The following is a 26,068-nucleotide window of genomic DNA, read 5'->3' on the forward strand; positions in this document are numbered from 1 at the left end:
AATTAGTTTGACTCGGTCAAACTGCTTCTTTTTGGCCCAAAATGGTTGTTCATATATTAGGGCCAGCATCATATATGTGTGAAGTGGAGCACATGTTTGTCGTGGGTTGTTTACTTGGTCAAAACGCGGTCCAGCTGAAATGTGATTTTGGACTAAAGATCATCAGGAGTTCTACTTCTAGTTGAATTTAATTACTTGCTTTGAGTTGGGTGAAGGGATGGAATTTGCACCCTAGCACCTTTTTTTTTGGCGGGAAATTGAAGATACAAATGCAAAAAATGTTCTAGAATTTAGTGTTACCAAGCAAAGCAAAGAGTGATTAAACTAATAATGCTACTCTATTAATATGTACATTTTTTTAAAAATTTATGTCACAAATAATAAATAAATGGCTCTATAAAATAATATTTTGTTAAAAAATATAAACAAAAATAAATATTAACAATTATCTAATAAAATTTTTAAAAAATATAAAATATGAAAAGATATGAAAGTACATTTGAAGTGTTGATGATAATCTATTATATTTTATTTAATTTTAAATTTTTAATTAAATGATATTTTTTAAAAAATAATAATACAATTAAAGTTATGCTCTAATATTATTTTCTTTATAATAAACAAATAAAGCTTTAAAAATAATCAATGATAAATTCTTCTCCTTTCCAGGTTTAGATCGGATTAGAAGAAAAAAAAAAAAAAGCAAATTTCTCCTTTTAGAGGCCGAACACCAAAGTCGAAAAGCAAAGAAGTAGCCTGACCAAAACAACCCTTCTTTCCTAACAAGAAACGGGAGATTCGCTTCCTCTATAAATAACCCAACCCTCCTTCTCCTCTCTTTCTCCACAGATCCCACGCATTCACCAAACACCCCCCAAAGCTCTTCTTGATTTTTCGACTCTTCCATCAACCAAACACCATGTCTAACCAAGCTGAATCGTCTGACTCGTAATTACCCAGATCTCTCTTTCCGTTTTTCTTATATGGGTTTGTTTTAGATTTCTCTAATATGATTCTTGTTTTGTGTTTCAGGAAGGGGACTAAGAGGGATTTTAGTACGGCGATCTTGGAAAGAAAGAAGGCACCGAATCGTCTTGTTGTCGATGAGGCAATCAACGATGATAACTCTGTTGTTTCTCTTCATCCTGATACCATGGAAAAGCTCCAGCTGTTTCGTGGTGACACTATCCTGATCAAGGTTTCTACTTTAGATTTGGCTTTTATTTATTGTTTTATTGGGCTATTTTAGCTTTTTGATTTTTTCTTATTAGGTATTTGTTTATTTTAGCTGGTTTGTTAAATTTAAGGGTTTAAATGGTCCTTTATTTGACGGGTTTCCTGCGTTTTTATGTTGTTTTGTATTGGTCTTCAATTGGGTCTCTATTGTGGTAGATTGGATGTATAATGGAAGTTATCGTAGGCTATTTACATGATTTTGTTGTTTAGGGTCTATATTATTTCTCTAGTTTCTGTTAAGGTGACGAGGCTAATTTGTTAAGCCTGTCGTAAAGATTGTTTCTTTACCGAGGAATGTGCATTTTTAGTTTAGAGGGCATTGTTATTGCGGGATTGAAGCTTGCTTTTTATGTGGCATGAATAGTTATTTAATTGCAATTCTTCTTATGTATTTCACTTTTCAATGTTGTAAGGCTTATATCCTTGCTAATACTGTCCACAGGGGAAAAAGAGGAAGGATACTATCTGCATTGCTCTTGCAGATGAAACATGTGATGAACCAAAGATCAGGATGAATAAGGTTGTCAGGTCAAACTTGAGGGTTAGGCTTGGTGACGTTGTCTCTGTGCACCAGTGTCCGGATGTTAAGTATGGAAAACGTGTTCACATCTTACCTGTGGATGATACAATTGAAGGGGTTACTGGAAATCTCTTTGATGCTTATCTGAAACGTGAGTTTATTTTTAATTTTTTATTCCCAACTTATATGTTGAATGGTCTTTCATAATTTATTTGTGGTGGTTTTGGTTATCTAGGCAGGTAAAGAGGTAAAACAGTTTCTTTTTTTGTTAATCAATCATAAGAGAAGAATATAATTTGTTATCCTTAATCAATCATCAGCTCACTGATTGATTAAATAATATAAATAAGACTATTATTGATTGATTGATATATTATTTTTAACCTTATGGAGTAGACTTCCTGTATTTTGTTAATTTTAAAGGCATTTATTGATGGGCTTAAGCTTTCAAGGGGTTAGTCTTTCTGCTTTTTTATGCATGTTTGATGTTAAAAATACTTTATAGGCTGCCTTTTCTTTGTGTTAATCTCTTTCACTGTCTATGTATTGATTTATCTATACATCTGGGGTGGACTCTTACCTTCATACATGCATCATAGGTGGCTCAATTATATGCATGGACATGTATGCATTATAACCACACTCTATGCTATGACTTAGCATATACTGGGACTAAATTCCTATTAACATAATTGAGGACTGGGTTTAACTTTGAATTATTGACAATGTAGTCCATAAATGCTGACTATGATAATTTTGTATTTACAGCTTATTTTCTGGAAGCATACCGCCCAGTGAGGAAGGGTGATCTCTTCCTTGTGAGAGGTGGAATGAGAAGTGTAGAATTCAAGGTTATTGAGACTGATCCTGCTGAGTACTGTGTGGTCGCACCGGACACTGAGATTTTCTGTGAGGGAGAACCTATCAGGAGGGAGGATGAGAACAGATTAGATGAGGTAGGTTATGATGATGTTGGTGGAGTGAGAAAACAGATGGCTCAGATTCGGGAATTAGTGGAGCTTCCATTAAGACATCCACAGCTCTTTAAATCCATTGGTGTGAAGCCACCTAAAGGAATTTTGCTTTATGGACCTCCTGGATCTGGAAAGACTTTGATTGCTCGTGCCGTTGCAAATGAAACTGGTGCTTTCTTTTTCTGCATCAACGGTCCAGAGATCATGTCAAAATTGGCTGGAGAGAGTGAAAGCAATCTCAGAAAAGCATTTGAGGAAGCAGAGAAGAATGCACCATCTATTATATTCATTGATGAAATTGATTCAATTGCTCCCAAGCGAGAGAAGACCAATGGTGAAGTTGAGAGGAGGATTGTCTCTCAGCTGTTGACATTGATGGATGGGCTTAAATCCCGTGCACATGTTATTGTTATTGGGGCCACAAATCGTCCCAATAGCATTGATCCAGCTCTTAGAAGGTTTGGAAGATTTGATAGGGAGATTGATATTGGTGTCCCTGATGAAGTTGGCCGTCTTGAGGTGCTTCGTATCCACACAAAGAACATGAAGCTGGCTGAAGATGTAATGTCAAAAACTATAAACTTTTCTTCTTTCCTCAAAAATCTTTTTTCTATTTTTATTGGCTAAAAATGAAGCACTGAATCTAATTTATTTTCCCGACTTAATGCAGGTTGATTTAGAAAGAATTGCCAAGGACACCCATGGTTATGTTGGTGCTGATCTTGCAGCTCTTTGTACTGAGGCAGCATTACAGTGCATCAGGGAAAAGATGGATGTGATTGACTTGGAAGATGAGTCAATAGATGCAGAGATACTCAACTCTATGGCAGTCACAAATGAGCACTTCCAGACTGCTCTTGGAACAAGCAATCCATCTGCACTGCGTGAAACTGTGAGTATAACCAAGATACTTCTAGCGTGATAGCAGATTCTTTCCTGATTATGATTTCTTGGGTCAGTTATGTTTCTAATTATTAGTTTTCTTACACTTGGTCAGGTTGTTGAAGTGCCCAATGTCAGTTGGGAAGATATTGGAGGCCTTGAAAATGTTAAAAGGGAGCTTCAAGAGGTAATGCCGTGTACTGGTTTTTATTACTTCTCCTTTTTCTTTCCTTTTATCTTTTTAAATTTCTTCAATAAATGGGATTAATTTGTGACTTTGGTATGCAGACTGTTCAATATCCAGTGGAGCATCCTGAGAAGTTTGAGAAGTTCGGGATGTCACCCTCAAAGGGAGTACTATTCTATGGCCCTCCAGGATGTGGGAAAACTCTTCTGGCCAAAGCTATTGCCAATGAATGTCAGGCAAATTTCATTAGTGTGAAGGGTCCAGAATTACTTACAATGTGGTTTGGAGAGAGTGAGGCCAATGTACGTGAAATTTTTGACAAGGCACGCCAGTCTGCACCTTGTGTCCTGTTCTTTGATGAACTTGATTCGATTGCTACCCAGGTATGTTCAAGGCAATTGAATTCTTTCTTTATGGATTATTTAGCAGCAGGAGCAATATGGGTTTCTGTGTGTTTATTCTTGCAATGAAAATATGCTTGTCTTTAGTTGGTGTTGCTTGGCTTGCCGTCATATAATGCTGATTCATGTTTATATATTGCAGAGAGGAAGCAGTGTAGGTGATGCAGGGGGGGCTGCTGATAGGGTTTTGAACCAACTTCTTACTGAGATGGATGGCATGTCTGCCAAGAAAACTGTTTTCATCATTGGAGCCACCAACCGACCTGACATTATAGATCCAGCACTTTTGCGTCCAGGTCGTCTTGATCAATTGATCTATATCCCTCTCCCTGATGAGGAATCTCGCCATCAGATCTTTAAGGCTTGCTTGAGAAAATCACCTGTTGCAAAAGAGGTTGACCTCAGAGCTCTTGCCAAATATACTCAAGGCTTTAGTGGGGCAGATATTACAGAAATTTGTCAGCGTGCATGTAAATATGCCATAAGAGAAAACATTGAAAAGGTATGGTTATGACTATTTTCTCTCGCATTCTCAAAATATTATGTTTTTTTCATGATGTTTGAGATTGTAACATGAGATATCTTTATTTTTACAGGATATTGAAAAAGAAAGGAGGAGGAGGGAGAACCCTGAAGCTATGGAGGAAGATGTTGAGGATGAAGTGGCAGAAATCAATCCTGCCCATTTTGAGGAATCAATGAAGTTTGCTCGTAGGAGTGTGAGTGACGCAGACATCCGCAAATACCAGGCATTTGCTCAAACATTGCAGCAGTCAAGGGGATTTGGAAGTGAATTTAGGTTTGCTGAAACTGGTTCCAGGACTGCAGCATCTGATCCTTTTGCAGCTTCTGCTGGAGGAGCTGATGAGGATGACCTTTACAGTTAAATTAACCTTCATCTGTGTTTGCCTAATTTATGGTGACAATTTATCTTTTATATATGTAGTATTAAATTATTGACTGTATGATTTAAAAGCTCATTTGCACAACTGTTGAGCCGAAGGGAGCCTGGCTACCCCCCTTGAGTTCAAAAAACAGTTTTTGTTATTTTGGAATTCAAAGTTTTTACAAGATTTAATTTCAATTTAAATAGAACTTCGTTTAGCACGGTAAGATGAGCATAAATGATGATTTCTTGGTGTTTAGTATAATTGATTAGTCATGAAAAAAACCTTGTCTCTTCATGTGGATGCAAAAGTTGGGCCTTGTTCCTCACAATTTAGAGCTACAGCCAAAACCAGCCCAAGGGAGGGTTAGGCATGCCCAATGCTGCTGGGGAAACGGAGTCATGTTCCTCGAAACAGAGCATGTTATTATTGGAAATGTATTTTGGTAAAGATAGACGTGGGTGGAAATTATTGATTAGACTAAGCCACTTTATGGGAGACAACCCCACATGAGAAAATGGAGATTAACGTGTCCTGTACTCGCACTTTAGGCTACTTCTTTGCTGTTTGGTCTTTGCAATCTTTGATTCTATAACCCCACGTCGGTTGTCAAGTCCAACAATAGTGTGACCCAAAGCTCCCCCCTCTCCCTTCTTGAAAAATATAATCGAAATAGTTTGGATACTTTGGCAATTGGCACTTAATTACTCATGTCACAAGGAATTTCAAGACGATATTAAAGCACACTCTTGACATAGACGTGATGACCTGATTTTTATGAAATTATTATACCTTTGTGACATGAAATTATTATACCTTTGTGACAATCATTCAATAAATCAATGATCTATAATTAATTTTATGAAATCTTTTATTTAAAAATTTCATTGTTACTTTAATCATATAGAATATTTTTTTATCTATTTTTTTATCTATATCATTCAACATTCATAAGATCATACACATATTTATTTATATATATTTGTTAGCACAAATAATATATTAATCAATTGTTGGCAATTTTCATCATATAAATTTGAAATATTTAACATGTACAATAATAATAAAAATATATATCAAATCATATCATTTACATAATAATAACAATAATGGTGATGAAAGCACATCATATCATATCATATCGATATCCATGTAGATGCCAATCATGTCTAGGATCACACCTTTAGTACCCCACCATTTTACTCCTTTTTTCCAACAATTACAAACCTACAGTAAACTATATAATTACAGGTTCAACCAATATGTCAAATTTATTGTATGCTTTATTTAGTCTCTTGGTAAATGCCCTTTTTTTTCTGTAAAAAATAAAAATGTAAAAAACACAGAAAAAACCAAAATATATATTTAAAAAAAATAAAAATCTATTAAACGGAATATTAATTTTTTTTAACTACAAGATAAATAAATTACTAATTGGTTATTTATACAAAGGATTATTAGAGATACATTCTTTAATTTTTTTTAATAAAATATATGTGCATGAAAAAGAGTAGTGCATAATAGACACAAAAAGTGATGAAGATAATTGTCATTGTGAGGTTTTTTTTTTTTTTTTTTTTTATTGTAGCTTAAGTTTATATAACATAAATAAGGTCTAAATGTTCATAATGATTTATTAAGAAACTTTGAACATTGTCTGGACACGTGCATATTTTATATACTTGTGGTAATCTTGACTCCAGAGTTTTTTTTTTTTTTTTTCTTGTTTTTTAGTTAATTTATTTCAAAGTTGAATATAGCATATTTTTTTTCTAAGTTCAATACATATAGTTGTGATGGGATGCACAATTATTTTTCATTTATTTAAAATCTTTTTTTTTATATATATAAAAGAGGTTGAAGCTTAAGAGAACTGAAAAAAAGAATTGTAAGCTTGGAAGATCAAACATTACTCATTAACACAAACATTATTCCATGGAGGAAGGATTAGAATTCAAAGGGAAAAAAATAAACAAGAAACCCCAATTCCCATGAGAATCTAAATTATGGGACAACTGACAAATGGTTGGAGAAGATAACCTTCACAAGATTACATAAAAGAAAAAAGGAAGAAAAAGTGTGTGAGGGATCACTCTTTTAAAGCCATCACCATCCAAACTCTATTTTTTTAACAATACTATTTTCTTCCTCCCATCAATTCCCTTTTTTCTTTATTTCCTTGGTGTTACCCACACGTGCATGTCCACGTGGAAAGTCTTGAAAGGCAACTACACGGAAACGACATTGTTGAATGCTTCTGTTGCTGGTGCTGCAGGCTGTTGTTATCATGACCAGCTTTGCCAGACATTGATTCGATTGAATTCGCCTAGCAGCAGTATCAGTAGTAAATCCAACCCCAACGGTTAAACACAAAAGCTACCAAACCCCGACCCGCCTATATTTCAACGTTGTCAGACATGCACGTGTTGCCTCTGCTCATTTATGGGTCCCTTCCTTTGCCCTAGTCGTTGTAGTAGTAGTTTTTCTTTCCACATTTTGGTCCCCCATCCCATCTCTCAACTCTGGTCTTTTTTGTTGCAGTTAGCTTCAAAAATGGTGAAAATGTCAAATACCACGGAATTTGAATGCATGTTTTCATAAAACATGGATAAATAGATACAACAAGTGTAAAAGGGCCGCACGAGGGATAGCTGCAGGGGTTGTTCCAAGGATTCTCGCTGTCGGCTAACACATCCATCGACCCACCCACATCACCTCTTGGCCCCTTTCACATCGCTCTCTCATCTCATGAAAAGCTCTCTTTTTCTTTTCTTTTCAATTCCTTCCCATATGATTTAATAATTCTTCTTATTATATTGATATTTTTTGCACTCCATAGCAAATTGGTTCTGGTGCCGACTGCTGATCTTGAATTATATTGGCACTATTTAGTACCTAAGGCAATAAAAAAAACGATTTAATATCATTACATTATTTGAATCTATTTAGTTTTGGGATGACCAAAAAGCTTTTCATAACAATGGAAACATGGAAAGGAATCAAATTGTACCAATCTCTTCTACCGACTTTGATGGATAACATTTATTCATCAGACACCTTACTTTTCCAGTATTCCTTTATTTTTCACCAGAAAAGTGTAATGTAACAAGTGTAAAACCAAAGAAAATAATAAAGAAAAATTACACTTACCGGCAAAAATCATCATCTATTGAATTCACATCATTGGTATCAAAATAGGCTTTTATTGCCTAGCTAGTTTCTAATCCTATCTCCTAGCCTAATTTGGTAGTATCTTTTCTACTGTTGCTTGGAAGTATATATATGATATATCAGCTTTCCGGGCTTTTTTTTTTTTTCTTCTTTCTGGAAAACACCTTTACAACCCTCCATTATTTCTATGGTATTTACCATAGTCAAAGTTAGGTTTCATTGTTCTTTGAAATTGAGGCAAAGTTTATGCCTTAGAATACACAGTTTGAGGGTCTTACAAATAAGATTGACTGATTGATTAATTAGTTTAATTGCCAGTAGAATTAATTTCACTTGCATTAACCAGCTGCTATAGATATGTTCATCTAGTTCAGGATCGAGGGTGAATTTCAGACAGCAACTGTCATGTTATGTGATCATCATTTGAAAGCTACTATAATAAACATGCCACAGACAGATGAAAATTAATGTCAATGTTGATTATAGTGAACATGTTTTGAATCATCAACAACCCCTAAAATAAAGGGTATAACCAATATGCTGGCTGGTCAAGTGTTCATTTATTAGTCACCTTGAGGTTTTACTTTAGAACTGAAACCTACCAAATTTGGAATTATAGCGGTTTTGTCACAGGAAATAACTTGTATTCGTGCGTGATGATCAATTTATTTATAGTGTATATTTTTTACCTATGGTCAGCCATTCCATTGAATCTAAGCCGATGGATTTTTGTTGCTTGTAAAGGAACATTAAACGAGAACATGGTGGGATTCGGGGACAAAACAAAAAAAATATAAACAAGTTGAAACTGGAGGATGCTCCAAGAAAAATAATTCTAAAATTAGTGCTATTGCTCTTGTCTGATGTTCCCTAAGCAGAAGGACCTGGTAAATAGATTGTCAGGATTGACAAAATCATCTAGAGGCATGGGGAGCATGTTTCTCATAATTCTATAACATGAAACTAAAATAATTATTTCTCCTTGTCTAATACTCAATTGACAACATTTTCTCCCCCAAAAAATTCTATAACAAAATTTTTTGTTAGAATTATTGGCATTCCTTCTGTTGACATGGAAATGAAAGGAAACTAGCTAGGACTAGTTTCTATCTTTATTTCTTGCATTTTATATTATGATGACATATATAAAAAAAACGCGATTTAAAATTTTAATAAAAATTATATATAAATTTAACGAAAACATACCGATACTAATGATAGTTACATGTTACTAACGAAGAAAAAGGGAAAGATTAGTTCAGTTTAATGAGTCTGACAGTGAAAAGGGAAAAGTGAAATATGGGAAAGTAGAAACAACTGTCCTCTTTGTTTTTTTCTCTCTAACCAATGATGATTTCATGTGAAGAACTTGAGGAAAAAGCAAGAACCTGCAGTTTCTATTTATAGCACGCAAACTGTTCAAAATGAACAAATTAATTGTAAAATCAATATGATCAGCAAAGGCCAAGTTACAGCTATCAACTCTTGAATGATATACAAAGCCAATATAGAGAATTCTGGTCTAATTCACAAATTTCCTTTTGTCAGTGGAAATTGGCGACTGGAAAAGAAAAATAATACTAGAAAGAACGAAGAAAACATATGTGAAACGGTAAAAGTATCAGTTGGAAACAGCAACAAGGAAAATAATGAAAAATGGAATTTTCATTCTTCCACCTATGAGAAATGGATATGCTATTGCATAACAAAACTAACCCTTCCAGAGAATTTTGATGACAACCCAGATTTCCCTTCGGTCCCATCAATCCTTTTGACAACTGAACAGCAAGTTTGAACTTCACAGCATTCCATGAAAACCAAAGTAAGAAACAAAGAAAAACGAGCAACAAAAAGAAAGATAAGAGCAATCATTACAACAATTACATGGACTGAAGACATTAACCATTCCTCATTTTTTCAACAAGAAGAATATCCAAAACTTAAACAGATCTAGAATTTTATTTTTTAGAAGGCTAGATAAAACTAATGCAACACTATATAAGTTTTCTTATCCTTGAAATCAATAATGAGCTACAATTTTACTAATATTAATCAAAAGTACTTGTTTTAATTACACTCCTATACAAGTAGAGGCAATAAAACCAGGCTGGCCCTTTTAATGCTCTCCGCGGTCACGCCAGCAGACAAGCATTGCTATGCAACGCCGGAGGATGTAGAATTTTGCTCGCTTCTTCTTAACCAAATGGCTACACTTTTCACCAAAAGATCTGCAAGGCTCACAGGCGTGCTTGTTACTAATAAATCTTGTGTCGTTTTCTTTGCCTGCCATGTGAAGATGAGTAAGCTTTTTCTTTTTCTTGCTTGAGCTGCTGTGTCTAGTGCTGTTTTTTACTGGCACTGCTGCTGCTGCTACTACTACTACTACTAATAGAAGCAGTAAATATGAAAGGGCTAGAGGTTGAATGAGCTTGGTGTTATTTATATAGAAAGGAGATACTTTGAATTGAGGTGTTATGATTTGATTCTGGGTAGGGCTCCTCTAAATCAGGTATGGACTGTAGCCACTGCAACCCACCAGCTGTCAGGGAGGATAGAGCAGAGCAGCATGTGAGAAAAAAAAAAAAGATACAGTATGGACTAATATTAGTCTTCTTGCCAAATTCACCTGAAAAGTTACTAGCTCGAGTAGCGCACGTGTCCTCACTTTATAAATGCTTTCACTTCTATATATGCTATGACAACTGAATACGGTAATTAAGTGTTAATTGGACATTTAATTTCTTGATATCAAGCATTTTCTTGATGTTAAGGATTTATCTGCATGAGTAGAGTTCTTAATTCTCTTACTAAATGTAGACTTTTTTTGGGGGGTAAAACGTACAAGTAAGAATCAATAAACAGTATTCATTTGGTACAGAGAAACCAAAAGAAAAGAAGAAAAGGCTAAATCTGAATGCTACAAGACCAAGCCACACGAACAACAATAATATACCCTAAACAGTGTGATGTGAGATGCTTTTATTTCTGCAGAGGTAAAAGCATCATTCTCCCTAAGAACCGGGGAGGGGGCAGGACAACTCATTAGAAGAAAGTGATATTTGCTAAAGTGATGAACAGGTGAAAAAGTAAACAGGCTTGACCAACAGTAGGAAGGATGGTTTCTTCCTGTCAAGCTTTTCATTGGTGGTGAAATGCTTGCCGTGATTATTAATGTTTGGGATGCTGGTATTTTTTACCATCGAACGAAGAAGAAAGTCAAGAGTCAGAGATCCTGTATATGGGGCCAGCCATGTGCTAAGCCAGTTTCAAGTCGTCTTTTTGTGTCTTAGGATAACTTTTCATTTATGGGTCGCCATCTTTCATGATTTACCACCAAAATGTTATCATCATTATTGCAGTGTTTTTTTTATTCTAACCTTTTGCTACAATCATTGAGCTTGTATAGAGAGGTAGAGTTTCCATATTTTCCCAACTTTTTCTTTTCTTTTCTTTTTATTTTATCTCAAAAAGGCAAGCGCTTTTGCATAGATCTTATGGATCAGTAAAATTCCTAGCATCCAATGGTGAAAAGATTGAAATCAAATTCCTCCCTTTTTAATTCGGCTCATGATCATAGTCCATAGACAACTTTTCACCCATCTTCTCTGGACTCAATGACAACAAGTCATTTATGATCATTAGCATAAGGGGTGTGAATTTGTATTCAAGCAATTCTTTATTCCAAAATTCTTAATACTCGACTGAGTTCAGGCCCAACCGAAGATCTTACATTGGATCCAACCCTCTCTCTCTTAAGTTCAAGCCGAAGCCAAGATAAAAGATCCTACTTCATCATTCCATTCTCCCTATAAAGCAAACAACTTTCTTCTTACATCAATCCTTCGATAACTGTAGGTCTCACAAATCGTAGCTTTAGGTTGCACCCTCCTTTGTTTAGACCGTCTCTCTAAACGTCTTGTTGACTTAACTGTAACTGCTTCCTCCTTCTCAACTGGCAAAGTAGAGGAATTATAGCAGCGACCAAACTGCAATAGCATTAGATATCAGTCCTTGATGGATTAAACTATAACACTAATGCAATTAGGAAGACAAGATAGAAACTAACTTACTAGAAAGTGACTCATCAAGATCTAATTTGAGGTCCTCATCCAATGATGCAGCCTGTTTAGACACTAACAAAGCCTTCTTTGCAAGCGGAAGTACATTACTTGGGTCAACATTCATAATCTCCTCGGCATCAGCTGCAACAGACTGCATATTCAAGGAAGATGATGGATTTTCCCCTAATTCCAAGAGTGACAATCTGGGATGAAAAAAAATTAAAGAAATGCATGGGGATGGAATTCAGGGGGAAAGCATTACAGTCACAAGGATTGATGCAGGAAGCAATAAATGAGATTTAGTTCATTTACAATTGCCTTCAATCAGGCCACTGGAGTAACTGCTGTTCGAATCCCAACTGGCCAAAGTAGTTGGTCTTCTATTCATGAAGTGATGCCCCATTCTCAGTCCGCTGTTTGTCTTTAGGGAGTTGCCACAAAAATATTTGAGAAAAGATACCAACAGAATGACCAGAAAACATACATAAAAGGCAAGTGTGCATTTCCATGTATGTTGTGCATAAATAAAAGAAGTGTCTCACCGGATATGCTTTATCTTCCTTAAGGAAGTGCAAGACAGGCAGCAGTCTGTAGTCATCGCGCTGCTCTTGTGAGAGAACTGATGTGGGAAAATGCCTAGCTACAGAAGTAATCGGAATAGAAGTTGCTGCAGGAGCTGCTTGCTCATTAAACAACGAAACTACATAATTGTGCACATATTGTTATTCATAACTTAATATCATTACCTGTAAGCACTTGTGAGTTGTGAGAAAAACACATACTTTCATGCATAACCACATATAGGCAGTTTTTGTCATCTATGTATCTCCATATACATTCAGAATTTTATCAGGATCCTGGAAGTTAGGTAGGTATATAAACAACAATTTACATAAAAAAAAGTTCACAAGACTGCTGGCAAAAGAGTTGAATTTATGCATTTAACTTGAAAGCAAATTGACCAATGAAGTAACAGTAGGTTTTGCAGTTCTACTATGTGAATAATTCCCATTTCCAAGACCAACAATAATTACAACATATCATTAATGAACAAAAGTTCTTCAAAAAAAAAAAATCAAAACTCAAGGCACAAAGCAAGTAGATTATTATTTATTACAGAAAATGTAAAATGGGTATTGTACTAATGATGATCAGAAACATAAGAAAACATGTTCTAAAACTAGAAATAAATGTTTACCTGAAGAAGATGATAATGAAAAGATAGAATCCTTGAATTGGGTTCTTATAGAAAAGGTTGGAGGAGAAGAAAGCAAATTCCTTGCAGCTTCCATTGATGAAAATGTAAGTATTGGTTTTCTCTACAACGTAACCTTAAACATTGCATGTTTTATTCTTCTGGGTATGTGTGTTTCTGTTTGAATGTACATTTGTTCAAAAGCTTTGAGCTTTGTAGATAAAGAGGAAGCTGAGCACCGCTATGCTGAAACAAAAATTCTATTCCATTTTCTCGCCTCAACTTCGGCAATCCAGTGCTCAAAGGGATGAGGTTGGGCCTAGTGTTGCTTGTGACCCATAAAATATTTGCGGAAAGGAGATTTTTGTTTTGACCCAGCTCTATTTTGATGAAGCCCATGTTAGGCACATCCTAATTTCTGATTTAGGTTGGGTTTTTTATGTACAAACAGCCCATTAAAGAAATCGATGTTTGAAACTTTTATTATTGGGCCTAACGAAATTATAGCATTTGTTTTTTATTTGGGGACTTTTTAATCAAGGTTATCAAATTTTTATTACAAGAAATTGTCAAATTTCAATAAAGGTACTTTTATTTTGAAATAAAAATAAAAAATACTTAAATTAAGTGCATTAAGATTGGAAATTAAAGTCTTAAAAAATTGTTATGAGTATTAAGATTTAAATTTAAAATTTATTAAATATTACTTATATCACTAGAGATGACGATGAATAGGGACAAACTAAATTTTTGTTTGACTCGACATTTGTATATTTAAATTAATAATTGATTTGATTCGATTTAAAAATAATAAAATATTAATTTTTAATATAAAATTTTATTTTTTAAATGTAAAAAAATAAATATTATAAAATAATATTTATAAAATAATGTTAAATTTATATAAAATTTGATCTTAATTTTTTTTAAAAAATATTTAATATAACTCAAAATATAATTTAAAAAAACTTATAAAATCATATTAGATCAAAATTTATCGAATAAAGATTGGATTGTCAATCTTATATGTAACATAAATTTGAGATATACTTAGTTTCAAAGGTATATATAGGAAATTTTAAAATGGTAAAATTTTTTAAATTTATCAACAAAATTGCTTATTCAATAACGAGAAAAACTTAAGAAAATATTAAGAAACCGTTATAAATATGGAATCAAGATCCATTTTTTTAGAAAAAAGAAACATCCTCCCAAATCAATCAGAGCATCAGCCCACAAAAATAACTGCAAAATTTTGTCAAGTTACGTATCAATTCAAATCAATGTACCAAAAGTTGAATCCAACCAAACAACATCTGACATATGGGACCTACCATACACAACCAGCAATTCCCAAACTAGGAAAGGGGGACCGCCCTACACGTCAGCTAAACTGTCAAGTCAAGACAAATCCCGCGGATCCACCCCTCAATCCTTTTCCTGTAACGTTTGAAAGGGGCTCTTTACCTTTTGTGGGGTCGCTAGAATCCCACATCGGCCAGATACCCTAGAAGGTTTTCGAGCCCTAGAAGACTATTCTTTAAACTCTGACCGTAAGTCCTTAACCGTCCCATGGGCTTTGAAATGGGGCTTCACGAATTCTCCACCACAGCCAACGATAACCACCAGAACTCGAATATTAACTCGGTGGTTTCTAATGAGTCAACTCCCATGACCCAACAGGCTCTCCCTACTCAGAAACTCGTTTCTTCGCTTTCTAAAGACCGCCACACCAAAGTGAATGGCCGTGGCCGTCGTGTTCGGATGCCGGCCCTTTGTGCTGCCCGGATTTTCCAGCTGACTCGAGAACTCGGCCACCGCTCCGACGGTGAGACCATTGAGTGGCTGCTCCGTCAAGCTGAGCCTTCTATCAATGCTGTCACCGGGTCCGGCACCATCCCTGCAGCCCATAAAATCTCTTGTGCCTCCGGACCCACAACGGCTTCTACGCCTTCAGTGTCCTGTCAAGTGCACCCAGTAGGCGTTGGTAGCGGCGGCGTAGTGTCGGGGATGTATACCGTGACGGCTCCACCGCCGAGTTGGCGTTTGGACTTGTGCCAACCAATGGGGTTTCAGTATTCAACTGAAGAAAGAAATGGGTATCAACATATGCCGTTTACAGCGTTATTATTGCAGCCGACGACGGCGGCAGCAGAGGAGGCGCACGTGAAAGAGAAGGAAGAAGAGATTAGACATCACGAATAGAAATGGGAAAGCACAGCCATATATATAATTTGTATTATTGGGTATTATTTTCATTTTTAGTTTGGATTTTAGAGCTTCTTTAGGTTACGGATGTTGGACCTTGGAATTTAGAAATGCAAATGAAATTTTAGCAGTGGTTTTTTGGGTTTGCTTGACAGTGTGAAGTGAAACAAAAGAAATGCAGAAATCGAGGAAATGAACCCAGGTTTGATCAATTCAGAATAAAAAAGGCTGTCAATTTAGCTGTCGAGGAATTTTGGTTGGCCCGGCCACCTTGTTCAATCATTCAATCTTTCTTATACAAGGATAGAGGGCTTAAGAACTGAACCAATTCACAAAAATGAAAAAAAAAAGTTATCAATATTGAGATTCTTAACCATACTGTTTGAATCAATAAAGAACACGTATGAATAACAGATATATTCCTGCTTGATATCTTTCATGTATACAAAAAATTGAGCTGTGAATATTAGTGGAAAAGATAGAGTAATGTCTTTTTTTTTAACAATATAAAGTAGTATCAGATACTCTGCTGTTGGGAAGGAAAATTTATTATGATCGTTCAAAGCGGACTCAAGTATGTCTTCGAGCAATTGAACAGCTTGGGCAGGTCAAAGCAACAAAATGGTGGGAGCTTGGCTCATCTTTATCGTGTTAGTTGCCAAAATTCCACCACTTTTTCTTCCTTGGAACATCAGCTTAAGGGAGACCTAAAATCAAGAACAAAGCAAAATTGAACAAATTTAGAGGAAGGATACTTAAACACTGAACTGTGAACATGCAAATCCATTTTAGGTTCAAGGCAGAGTCCGGCGGACAACACTTTAGGCTTCGCATTTGTCCTATCATGATTCTTCATATAACCAAACATATCACAAGAAACTAAGCTATGCATTCCCTTGTATTTGAAACAGTAAGTACATAAAGATTTACTCCTTTTGCTGCTCAGGACATCAAGAAAATTTTGATATTGCTTATATTTTGCTCGAATAACCATAATTTGTGTTGAAGCTAAATAAAAGAGAAAAGAATGTAACATAATCACCTCCTTGAAAGTAGATTGAGTTGTAGTGAACTTCGGCCCAAAAACTTAAGAAAATGACTGCAGTAGTAGACAACAACTCATTAGTCTTAGCACATACAAGAACAGAAACATGGTTTGATGTTATTCCTTCTAGTTTTTTGCTTCTTTTGCAAAAATTCCATCCGGATACAAAAGCAAACAATAATTTTTGAAGAAATTAAAAATAGAAAGTATTGCCTTTAATTGGATGACAAAAATGCAGGATCTTACTTTTGTATGGAATAAGAAATCTCCAAATTTTTTTGATACAAAGGAGGCCGAAGCCGAAATCTCCAAATTTAACTAGAGAATTAAAAAAAAAAAAAAAAAAGAAGTGTAGGCTTGCAGCAGAAGCAAAGAGCTAAACTCTTACCTCCTTTTGATTTCTGGAACTTAGGAAGAATCTCAATGTAACAAGAGTCCTTAAAAGAAGTTATAACAAAAATTCTCACACCATACTGCCAAAAAAAAAAAGGGTAAGATGTTGCTAGTGTTAGACATAGAAAAATGCATGGACACTCAATTGCAAGCAAATTGGAGGGGGGCAGAGCTACACTGTATGGGGGGAGAAAAGACAGATCTAGACTCTGCCACGAAGCTAAAACACCGTGTATCATGATATTCAAACTTTATTTCTTTATTTGTTTAGAAAGTGAATGAAGGGTTCTTAGAATTGGATTCAGGCAATTCAAAAGAAATATTAAATCATGTAGGTGTAAAATTAGGAGAATTTCCATGGCAAGAAATGAACCAATAAATGAAATAGAAAGAAACAATTACTTGCATATAAAATTTATGGTAAATTGCTAATCATAAAACTTTTCAGTCACAACACAGTTTTCTATCAAAGTGTTTGCCAATTATAAAATTTATAACCCATACCCAGTCTGCAGCTGCTTGCAATGTAACATGATCACCCCACTCGTCACTCCTGGCATCATTCATAAAGGGTATTAACATTGCTATTCTTTGCCCAAAAGCTTGACTGATCAATAACAAGAAATGAAGATAGTTTAACTAATACCTAGAAATCTTGCTCAAATAGTCAGCATAATCCATGGGGACATATCCTTCATATGTCTCTGGGTGAGATTTAAGCTGGAAAAACAAGCCATTATAGTGAAAGCTACATCAGGATCTATACATATATATGTTATACCTTAATAAACAAACTTAACGTTGAGCATGAGCCACCAACAAATTTAATTCTGGGTCAACAAACCTGATTCACAACTTGTTGTCTCACATAATTGTGATAATCAGGTGTATGATATAATTGATCTGACAGTGCACGGAACTGGAAAAGCAAAAAAGTGACCATAAATATTATTCCAGAAATGCACAGTCAAACGACAACATAAAGAGAACACACCTGACAGTTACCATCTCCTTGAACCTTGTGCTCAACAAAACCGTATAGCTGCAATCTGGATAGAAAAAAAAAAAAAAAACATATCTAGTACTAACCTTACATAACTGATGAAACCGAATGATCAAGCCAGCCAACAACACTTTTCATGAGAATAAAAACTTCTTGATACAGTTCTTATTCACATAGCATCAAATTCAACATGCTAAGATATGAGGATAAAAAAAAGAACAGTACAGTACCTGCTCAACAACCTTTCATGATCAGACATTGCTTCATCAATTGATGGTATTTCGCCATTGATTCTAGGGACATGCTGCAATGAACAGATTTAAATGCATCAGAAGAAAACGGCAGAGATGCAGGATTGCATACATCAATCAAAATTAAAATCTTTTAACAATTATAACTCGAATTCAGAGGATCACATATATGGACATAAAAGTAAACAATAGACAACAATGACCGTTTTTATAAGGTAAACTTACAGGCATAGGAATCATTTGATTTAACCACTTGCCGACTTCATCATCGTCTAGCAAATATCCATCAGTCAGCTCCAAATAGCGGGAAAAATCCTCTGAATCACTGGGGACAGAGCACGAACTAGGTGGCACCAAACCATGAGATTCATCCTGGCCATATTCATAGCCTGCACATAGTGGCAAAATAAATTCTAAATAATGGTAAGCAGATAAATATCATGAAAATGAAATGAATATGCAAGGAAAACTTTTAGGCCACCTGAATAATAGTAGTCCCTTGTTGAGGGACTATGGCAATCATGAGGTTCACTGGGTGCTCGCAACTGCTGTTCTCCAGCATGAGAAAATTCAGAAGCTTCTACCACCGCGAGATGTGAGAATTCTTCCTGAAGGGTATGGGCGATGACCTCATCATTCTCTATCTGGCTGCTTTGTGGACCTCTAAAATAGTATGTGCGATGATAGATATCACCAGCATCATGCTGTGCGGGATGTGAGAGTTCTTCCTGAAGGGTATGGGCGATGACCTCATCATTCTTTATCTGGCTGCTTTGTGTATCAGCATGACCTCTAAAATAGTATGCGTGATGATAGATGTCACCAGCATCATGCTGTATCATGTGACTATTACATGCAGAATGATCAAAAGGGTCACCCCCTAGTAGCCAATGCACGAAATCTGAATCTTCCTGATACATAATCAACTTCAAGCAATATTTCCAACTGAAAAACACTTGGCTATCTGTACAACAAATAATTCTCAATTAGATTCTTGTTCACACATAAAAAAGCAAACGGATACCCATATTTACGCATGAAGAAACAAGTCATGAAACTGCAATTACCCTGAAAAAACAAAGACTGCTTCAAGCATCAAATTAAGATACTGCAACAATAAGTTCTCATCATGGTAGGATAGTTTACTGTCTAGGGAAACAATGGAAATAAAAGAACCAATTCTTCATTGAAATTGACCAAGCTGATATATTAAGTTGTTCCAGATTTTTCAAACTATTTCAAAATCAATTATCTATAAAGCACCAAGTTCATCATGGAACCATTTTTACATTAACACTGAAAATAAAAATTAATTGTTGTTTGTTAAGCTGTAACCTTGAAAAACCTAAAAAATTGTTTCAAAAAGAAATTAAAAATGTTTTAAATAAACAAGTGATACTTGTGAGTTAAGAATCCAGATCACCTTATTTAAAAAGAAGCCCAAAAAGAGTTATGAAAAAGACATAATATCTTTTCAGACAAAACCTAATTTGGAATCAACTTTATCAAAAGTCAAAAAATATATCCCACACAAAAACGTTTGTTTAGTGGATTTCCATCAAAACCACAGAATAGGATCGTGTTAAGCATCTAAATTTACTGGACGAATCATTTCTATCGTATCCTAAAGCCGACAAAACAAAAACCTTAATTGCCAACAGTAAGATTATATAAAATTGAGCTCTTTATTTACCTTTTTTTTTTTTTTAATCTAGATTCAATTGTAATATACCCTTATCACATAGAGTTTCATTTCCCCATAAAATAAGGTTAATTCTTTAAAAAATCTCTTATCCATTCCAAGGCATAACTTTCATTTATCAAAAACCTAAATTTCCAAAATGATACAACACATTGGATCAAAAACCTTCTATATCCAATCAAATAGAGAATCACGTAGAAAGATTCAATAAAAAATCCAAACTTTAGCATTAATCAACCTCAAAAATGAAAAAGAAGAAAAACCCAGAATTCAGAAAAATATTAACAAGCAATACCGATCAAAACCCAGTAATATATAATTTTTCCAAGTCCAATTCAATCAAAACAATAGAAAAAAAAAAAAAAAAAGACATGGAATTTAAGGTGCTCACCAAACCTAGAATGCTTGAAACATTGGTTTCAAAAGGAAAAAAAAAAGACGGAAAAGCAAACACGGAACAAGTGTTGCATTAATGGAGTACACGAGTGACATAAGGTAACGATCAAACGTTGAAATTTTTGAAACCCAAATCAAAAACAAAGACCAAAAAACAGCATGCCTCAATTCACGTGTTCATAAATAAACTGTTTTCCACGGACGTTAAAAACGACAAGCAAGCCCCGATCCGACCCGATTCCATATGGACAGTCCTTTCAACCGTTGGATACGCAATTCGAGCGGACGTGATTTTCCGTTGTTTTAAGCGGCATTTTCTATTTTCATTGAATGTTTTTTTAATTCTTAAATGGAGAAATTACGAGATCTACGGCTGTGATTGCGTGCTTTTCGTCCTGATTTTTTTGACCGTTGATTTTGTCCTAATTAAGTTGCTGAGAAAATGGCGGTTCTGACGTTTTCTTAGAAGAACAATTATAAATTAATTTATAATTTAATATTTTAATACATAATTACTTTTTTAATTTTAAATTATGCATTATGGTTTATTTTATATTATACTTAAAAATTACCGCCACCAAAGATAGTAAAATTATTTATTTAGTTTTGAACTAAATTTTAATATTACGGTTGATCTTGAATTTGATGGTAGTCCTAGTGAAATATATAAAAAAATAAAAATTATACATGATGAGATCAAATTTTAAATTTACAAAAATTAATCATTTAAAGAAAATAAACAAGTTGGTTGAGATTCATATCAAGTTTGTTTGTGATACTTGTTATTGTCCAAATGTCTGTTTCATTGTCATTTTAAATATGAAATTAACAAAGGGTTTCTTTAAAAGAGACCAAAGGATCAATCTTATTTTCTAACCGTATCATATGAAAAGGCTTTAATGTGTTATGAGAAGGAACTATTGATTCTTGTCAGAGTCTCAACAAAGACAGGAAAACCAAAATCCAAATATGAAAACTACAAAGTATATTTTTATTTATTCTATTATTAAACATAATATTATGTACCAGTCGCTAAATCAAGCCTAAACTGAGCATATATGACGTAATACAACAATAAATATAGGACTTTGGTACAGTTGTTCGTATGCTATCAAGGTTTCCAAGAAAACAAGCTCGACACCCAAATCCTACTTGTTTTAAGCATCTTCTTCTGAGCAACTTTGCTAGCCTCTTATACCAAAATGAGGATGTTAAATGGTTTCCTTTCCCATAAGAAGTTGCAGTATCTGAAAGCTTCTTCACATCTATGGTTATAGAGCAGCTTTATACATCTTTGATTGCATAATTCTATAGGAACTTTGATTGCATTGCTCAGTCAACTTTCATGCTAAAACCCTTTGAAATTCTATGAGGTTTTTTAAGGTTAAATTTAAACAACTGAAAATGCTGCAGGCGTGGTTCGCTTAAACCTTGAGCTTGAAGTTACCGGCTGTTAACATGTTCTTACAAGCTTTGGAGTCAACAGCCGAACAAACTTTTTCAGCACTTCTGAAGTCTGTGATCCTTCTTCTGTGTTTTCTTTCTGTTTCCCTGGAGGTTTTCATAGATGGCAAAGTCTTCAATGGTGGCTCAGGACTTCCGGATCTGGATGATGCATCCACAATCCGGTTCACCATTTCTAACACCTCACTCATCTTAGGGCGTGACTTTGGATTTCTAACTAAGCATCGGTTCGCCACAACTGCAAGCTTTTGGGCAGACTTGAGTTGGTATTTCCCTTTCAGTCTAGGGTCCAATATCAACTGGAATTTCTTCACATCAGAGAGGTATGCCTTTACCCATTCCAAAAGCTTTTGCTCATTCTTGGGGCGGTTTTTGTCTACAGGGCGCCTACCAGTAATGAGTTCATAGAGGAAGACTCCATAGCTCCACACATCAATCTTGGATGTGAGACGTCCAGTCTGGATGTATTCAGGAGCGGCATATCCCATTGTTCCAACAACCTGTTGAAGACCACCAGTTTGGTGCATGTAAATAGATTGATGAATAGATGGGGAAATATTACCATGACTATAACAAGCATTTTAGCTGCATAAACTGAATATTAAACACCTAACGAAAAACAAAAATCATTTCTTTCTCATGTACTTCGAAATGAACCTGTTGTATTTTCATCATCTAAAGGCAAGTTACATATTCTTTTAAGGTTGAAGCCATCCGCTTGTTTCACATATGCTTCGAGGGCAAATCTAACAACATCAGTAGAGTAATTAAATGTACAACTGATCACAGGACATTTTGGTGCATGAGAATTAGAAACTTTTGGAGGTTTTTACCCGTAAGACATCTACTAGAGATGATAAGAAAATTCCACCTCTGTTTGAACCTTCATTTACATTATTAGAGTACTATAATCGAACAATGACTAAAGGGATACACTTCAAGTAATAGATTGATCATTTTGCCTGAACATACCGCTGTTGAGACATGAGTGAATCCTTCCGAAGGGCCCAACCTGGCTAATCCAAAGTCTGACAGCTTTGCATTCCATTGCTCATCCAAAAGGATATTAGAAGACTTGAAATCCCTGAAGACTATCTGTAATCAAATATGATCAAGAAAATCTATATTAGTATCATACAAAATGCTCTGGAAATTTTTTCTGTAATAATTACTGGTTGTGACAACAGTGAGTTATCCTAAGAAGGGGATTTCATGAAAAAAAAATCAAAGAAGAAAAAGTGTAAAAAGTACAGCCATTACCATTCAAATGCTGAATGTAGATGGAAACTTAATAGCATCATACCTGGAAATCCATTCCTTCGTGTAGGTATGCTAACCCACGAGCAGCATCTTGAGCTATTTTCAATCTCAATTCCCAGGAAAGGGTTGTCTCTGACCGGATAGATAAATGGTTTTCCACACTTCTATTGGCCATATACTCGTATATCAAAAGCCTTTGGATTCCTCTTTCATCATCTTCAGCACAGTAGCCCACTAGCTTTACTAGATTTGGATGCTCAACCACACCAAGGACGTTTACTTCTGTCACCCACTCCTTGTGCCCCTGTCAATTAATAGGTAGATGGCTAAGTTTATAAAAGTTAGTGACTCTCAGCTCAAAGTCACAGGAGCCATCTTTTTTCACAGAATTTTGGATGCATGCATCATAAGCATTAAATAGAGTTTATGGAAGGGGCAAAATTCATATGCACAGTACCAACAGCAGAGTAAATTCAATCAGGATTTTCTGGAGAAATATACACTTTTAATAATATCTGTGTAATACAATTACTGAGACACTGAACTGAAACATCAGTTTGATTATTACTTGGTCAAATTCATTGAGTGATTAAAACCTCCATCTCTACCCGTTATTTATTAGAGAACTTGTTTCTGCTAAATTTATTACAAGAAAACGAAGAATGTTCCAGGCCAGCAAATTGAATTCGTTTGGATTGACATAAACGATGCAGATTCTTGTCAACATGTAAGATCACTAAAGTACAAAAACTTGGCTGGAACCTATTTTGTACAGTATCCAGACGCATGGATATGCTTATGATATCAAACCTTCTTCATTATAACAACTCGCAATATCAATGATTTCTGCCTCTGATATTTCAAAAGATAAATAAACAGAAGGCAAGTTAATTCAGAAGAGAAACTTTCAATATGTTGTCATGTGAAGGAGACTTGCCTGTAACCCCCTTTTACCAAGTTGTTTCACTGCTACTTCAATCTTTTGAGATGAATCATCAGGATTCTTGATAAACCCCTTGTAAACACAACCAAATCCACCCTCTCCAACCATGACAGAGCGGCTAAAATTCTTGGTGGCAGACTTAAGCTCAGAAACCGTGAATACTCTTAGATTGCTAGGTCTTTGGGACATGCTAGGAAAAGAGGACCTCCCCATAGACTCAGTACTAATGCCTGAGTCATTCTGGGAATTTAATTCAGACCCAGACCGCCCTACTTCACGATCAGTGAATGTAGAATTCATAGACCGAGATGAAACAGATTTGGGGGTCTTTGGTTCATCTTTTTTATCCCAACTGGGGAATATAAAACACTTCATAGCCCTCAAAGTGCAGATCCAGATGATAGAAAGAGATACAAAGGTATGATGAACCAAAACAACGACTACCAACAAATCCTGCAAAGTCAAGAGCTAAATATAAGAAGAAAGATCATTTCTGCAGAAGAATAAATATGATGCTATAAACTTGAAGACCAGGGAACCCAAAGTTGATTTTACATGCCAATAAGAAAAGACATACCATGAACAACAAATTCTAAGGAAAGGTCAAATTCACATTTTTAGTCATGGAGAAGATTTGAAAAATGCATGAGTTTATAGCCAACTAGACCAAACAAATTACAAATTTAGAACCTATAGTTTCCAAAACTATATCATACATAATGAAAAGGCAAAAGAAAGCAACAGCCAAAAAGGTTCTAAATTCTAATAACTCCAAGGAATCCTAGTTTTAGAGATCTCATCAATATGCTGAGCCACCCAAATTTCAAACGCTGCCTTTATGGATCATAAAAGAAAAAAAACCACAAAATTTTGCTCCTTATTTTCGTAACAAAATCATTACTAAAAATAAAAAAATCTGAATATAAGCCAAAATGAAGAAAGTTGCCTTTGAGCTTACCTTCAATTTTCTTGGTTGGAAAGGCAGAAATTTGGCTACTAAACTTTAAAAAGCTTCCAAATTTATGGATTTAAAGAGCAACCCATTAGTCCAATGCCCCCCAAAGACCTCAAAATGCTTGGTATTTTGGAAGAACGGTGTTCAATTATATATAAGAAGTCTGTACACGGAAGCTCAGCAGTTGGGATGACAAGTCATCTGACCAACCAATATTTATTAAAAAGAAAAAAAAAAACACAAGAATAAAAACCTACTAATTCTATTCAAAATTCAATTATTCAAGGAGAAGCTCCTCAAGTGTGAACGGGTGCTTTGAGAATGAGAGACAAAAAACAGCAGACAGCGATTTTGCTTTAGCGTCTAATACGGGGAGCAGAAAAGTCTTGTCCCGTGATGCTGACGATGGAAAGATGGGAGTCATCGAAGTCATTAAATGCATCATCTTCGCATCCTTTTAGTTTTACGATGAAACAAATGAACTCATTGCTATGGTACTTGCAACATCCAAATATGTCGAATCTTTACCGACAATGTTGAAACACGATAAACATATAATCTTGTTTACTGACTTGACTTGACTTCCAATGTTTTTCACTTATGCGGGGGCATGACAGATTAAAAGGGCCAATCACGGCGGAGCAACATCGGCTGATACGTTAAGTCTCTGTTTTTTCTTAGAAGTATTCTTTTTTGGGTTAACAAAATCGGAATAAAGAAGGTGTTCAGTTGGAAGAACAAAGAAAGGTGTGAAAATCTTATAAACCTGTCTTTAAAATTCGTATCTTCTACAACTTTAATTTTTATTCAGTTGAGTTATCGAAGAACAGTTAAGTTCAATGATACTAGTTTCAGAATTGAAGTTATTCATTTCGAATTTAGCAGTAGTCCAAAAAAAAAAAAATCTATCTGTTAAACGTGGAAAGGTAATGTT

The 26,068-nt window shown here is 35.1% G+C and overlaps 4 protein-coding genes and 2 pseudogenes across 10 annotated transcripts; 2 read left to right on the forward strand and 4 right to left on the reverse strand.

Moving 5' to 3' along the window:
• Nucleotides 1–845: 845 nt before the first annotated feature.
• On the forward strand, nt 846–5,307 carry LOC111293676 (cell division cycle protein 48 homolog). Its single transcript, XM_022886533.2, has 9 exons — nt 846–948; nt 1,033–1,198; nt 1,679–1,907; nt 2,525–3,291; nt 3,401–3,622; nt 3,728–3,799; nt 3,901–4,182; nt 4,343–4,702; nt 4,797–5,307. Exons 1-9 carry the CDS (start codon nt 920–922, stop codon nt 5,085–5,087), a joined length of 2,418 nt encoding a protein of 805 aa, XP_022742268.2. The 5' UTR covers nt 846–919; the 3' UTR covers nt 5,088–5,307.
• Nucleotides 5,308–9,719: 4,412 nt separating this feature from the next.
• LOC111295161 (small polypeptide DEVIL 16-like) lies at nt 9,720–10,835 on the reverse strand. Its single transcript, XM_022888549.2, has one exon. The coding sequence runs from the start codon at nt 10,546–10,548 to the stop codon at nt 10,375–10,377; it is 174 nt and encodes a 57-aa protein (XP_022744284.1). The 5' UTR covers nt 10,549–10,835; the 3' UTR covers nt 9,720–10,374.
• A 258-nt stretch (nt 10,836–11,093) lies between these two features.
• Nucleotides 11,094–13,765, reverse strand: LOC149515176 (RNA polymerase sigma factor sigF, chloroplastic-like). Of its 4 annotated transcripts, XM_089742922.1 has the most exons (4): nt 13,518–13,765; nt 12,862–13,019; nt 12,329–12,740; nt 11,094–12,244 (listed from the first exon to the last, which is right to left on the reverse strand). In XM_089742922.1, exons 1-3 carry the CDS (start codon nt 13,609–13,611, stop codon nt 12,624–12,626), a joined length of 369 nt encoding a protein of 122 aa, XP_089599048.1. In that variant the 5' UTR covers nt 13,612–13,765; the 3' UTR covers nt 11,094–12,244; nt 12,329–12,623. The 4 variants fall into 4 exon arrangements, with proteins under 4 accessions (XP_089599048.1, XP_089599047.1, XP_089599046.1 ...); XM_089742921.1 differs by having other exon boundaries at nt 11,094–12,210; nt 12,329–13,019; XM_089742920.1 differs by having other exon boundaries at nt 12,325–13,019.
• Nucleotides 13,766–14,989: 1,224 nt separating this feature from the next.
• Nucleotides 14,990–15,852, forward strand: LOC149515177 (transcription factor TCP11 pseudogene; annotated as a pseudogene). Its single transcript, XR_016327829.1, has one exon. The product of XR_016327829.1 is annotated as a transcription factor TCP11 pseudogene (transcript).
• Nucleotides 15,853–16,073: 221 nt separating this feature from the next.
• LOC111311831 (OVARIAN TUMOR DOMAIN-containing deubiquitinating enzyme 12) lies at nt 16,074–20,661 on the reverse strand. 2 transcript variants are annotated; one of them, XM_089744041.1, is made up of 11 exons: nt 20,508–20,661; nt 18,896–19,378; nt 18,640–18,803; nt 18,394–18,467; nt 18,155–18,209; nt 18,005–18,079; nt 17,807–17,880; nt 17,665–17,713; nt 17,156–17,240; nt 16,765–16,821; nt 16,074–16,429 (listed from the first exon to the last, which is right to left on the reverse strand). In XM_089744041.1, the coding sequence occupies exons 2-11, from the start codon at nt 19,332–19,334 to the stop codon at nt 16,419–16,421; spliced, it is 1,083 nt and encodes a 360-aa protein (XP_089600167.1). In that variant the 5' UTR covers nt 19,335–19,378; nt 20,508–20,661; the 3' UTR covers nt 16,074–16,418. The 2 variants fall into 2 exon arrangements, with proteins under 2 accessions (XP_089600167.1, XP_089600166.1); XM_089744040.1 differs by lacking the exon at nt 20,508–20,661 and adding an exon at nt 19,482–20,457.
• Nucleotides 20,662–21,805: 1,144 nt separating this feature from the next.
• LOC111293960 (serine/threonine-protein kinase PCRK1-like) lies at nt 21,806–25,274 on the reverse strand (annotated as a pseudogene). Its single transcript, XR_016327830.1, has 5 exons — nt 25,138–25,274; nt 24,174–24,632; nt 23,280–23,540; nt 22,949–23,071; nt 21,806–22,476 (listed from the first exon to the last, which is right to left on the reverse strand). The product of XR_016327830.1 is annotated as a serine/threonine-protein kinase PCRK1-like (transcript).
• Nucleotides 25,275–26,068: the final 794 nt, after the last annotated feature.

Source organism: Durio zibethinus, chromosome 14 (assembly GCF_047325235.1).
Source record: "Durio zibethinus cultivar Kanyao isolate XHJ-2024 chromosome 14, ASM4732523v1, whole genome shotgun sequence".
Classification (NCBI taxonomy): domain Eukaryota; kingdom Viridiplantae; phylum Streptophyta; class Magnoliopsida; order Malvales; family Malvaceae; genus Durio; species Durio zibethinus.

Bases quoted from the DNA above. Each gene is read 5' to 3' on its own strand.
- LOC111293676 (XM_022886533.2), top strand. From the start codon at position 920: ATGTCTAACCAAGCTGAATCGTCTGACTC. The intron at 3,292-3,400 runs GTAATGTCAAAA...GACTTAATGCAG, and splicing joins ACATGAAGCTGGCTGAAGAT to GTTGATTTAGAAAGAATTGC. The intron at 3,800-3,900 runs GTAATGCCGTGT...TTTGGTATGCAG, and splicing joins TTAAAAGGGAGCTTCAAGAG to ACTGTTCAATATCCAGTGGA.
- LOC149515176 (XM_089742921.1), bottom strand. From the start codon at position 13,611: ATGGAAGCTGCAAGGAATTTGCTTTCTTCTCCTCCAACCTTTTCTATA. The intron at 13,020-13,517 runs GTAAACATTTAT...ACAATTATGTAG, and splicing joins TTCATTATCATCTTCTTCAG to TTTCGTTGTTTAATGAGCAA.
- LOC111295161 (XM_022888549.2), bottom strand. From the start codon at position 10,548: ATGGCAGGCAAAGAAAACGACACAAGATTTATTAGTAACAAGCACGCC.
- LOC111311831 (XM_089744041.1), bottom strand. From the start codon at position 19,334: ATGTATCAGGAAGATTCAGATTTCGTGCATTGGCTACTAGGGGGTGAC. The intron at 17,714-17,806 runs GTATTAGTTAAA...GAATGATGCCAG, and splicing joins TATTTGAGCAAGATTTCTAG to GAGTGACGAGTGGGGTGATC. The intron at 17,241-17,664 runs GTATGGGTTATA...TTTTTTTGGCAG, and splicing joins TGCAAGCAGCTGCAGACTGG to TATGGTGTGAGAATTTTTGT.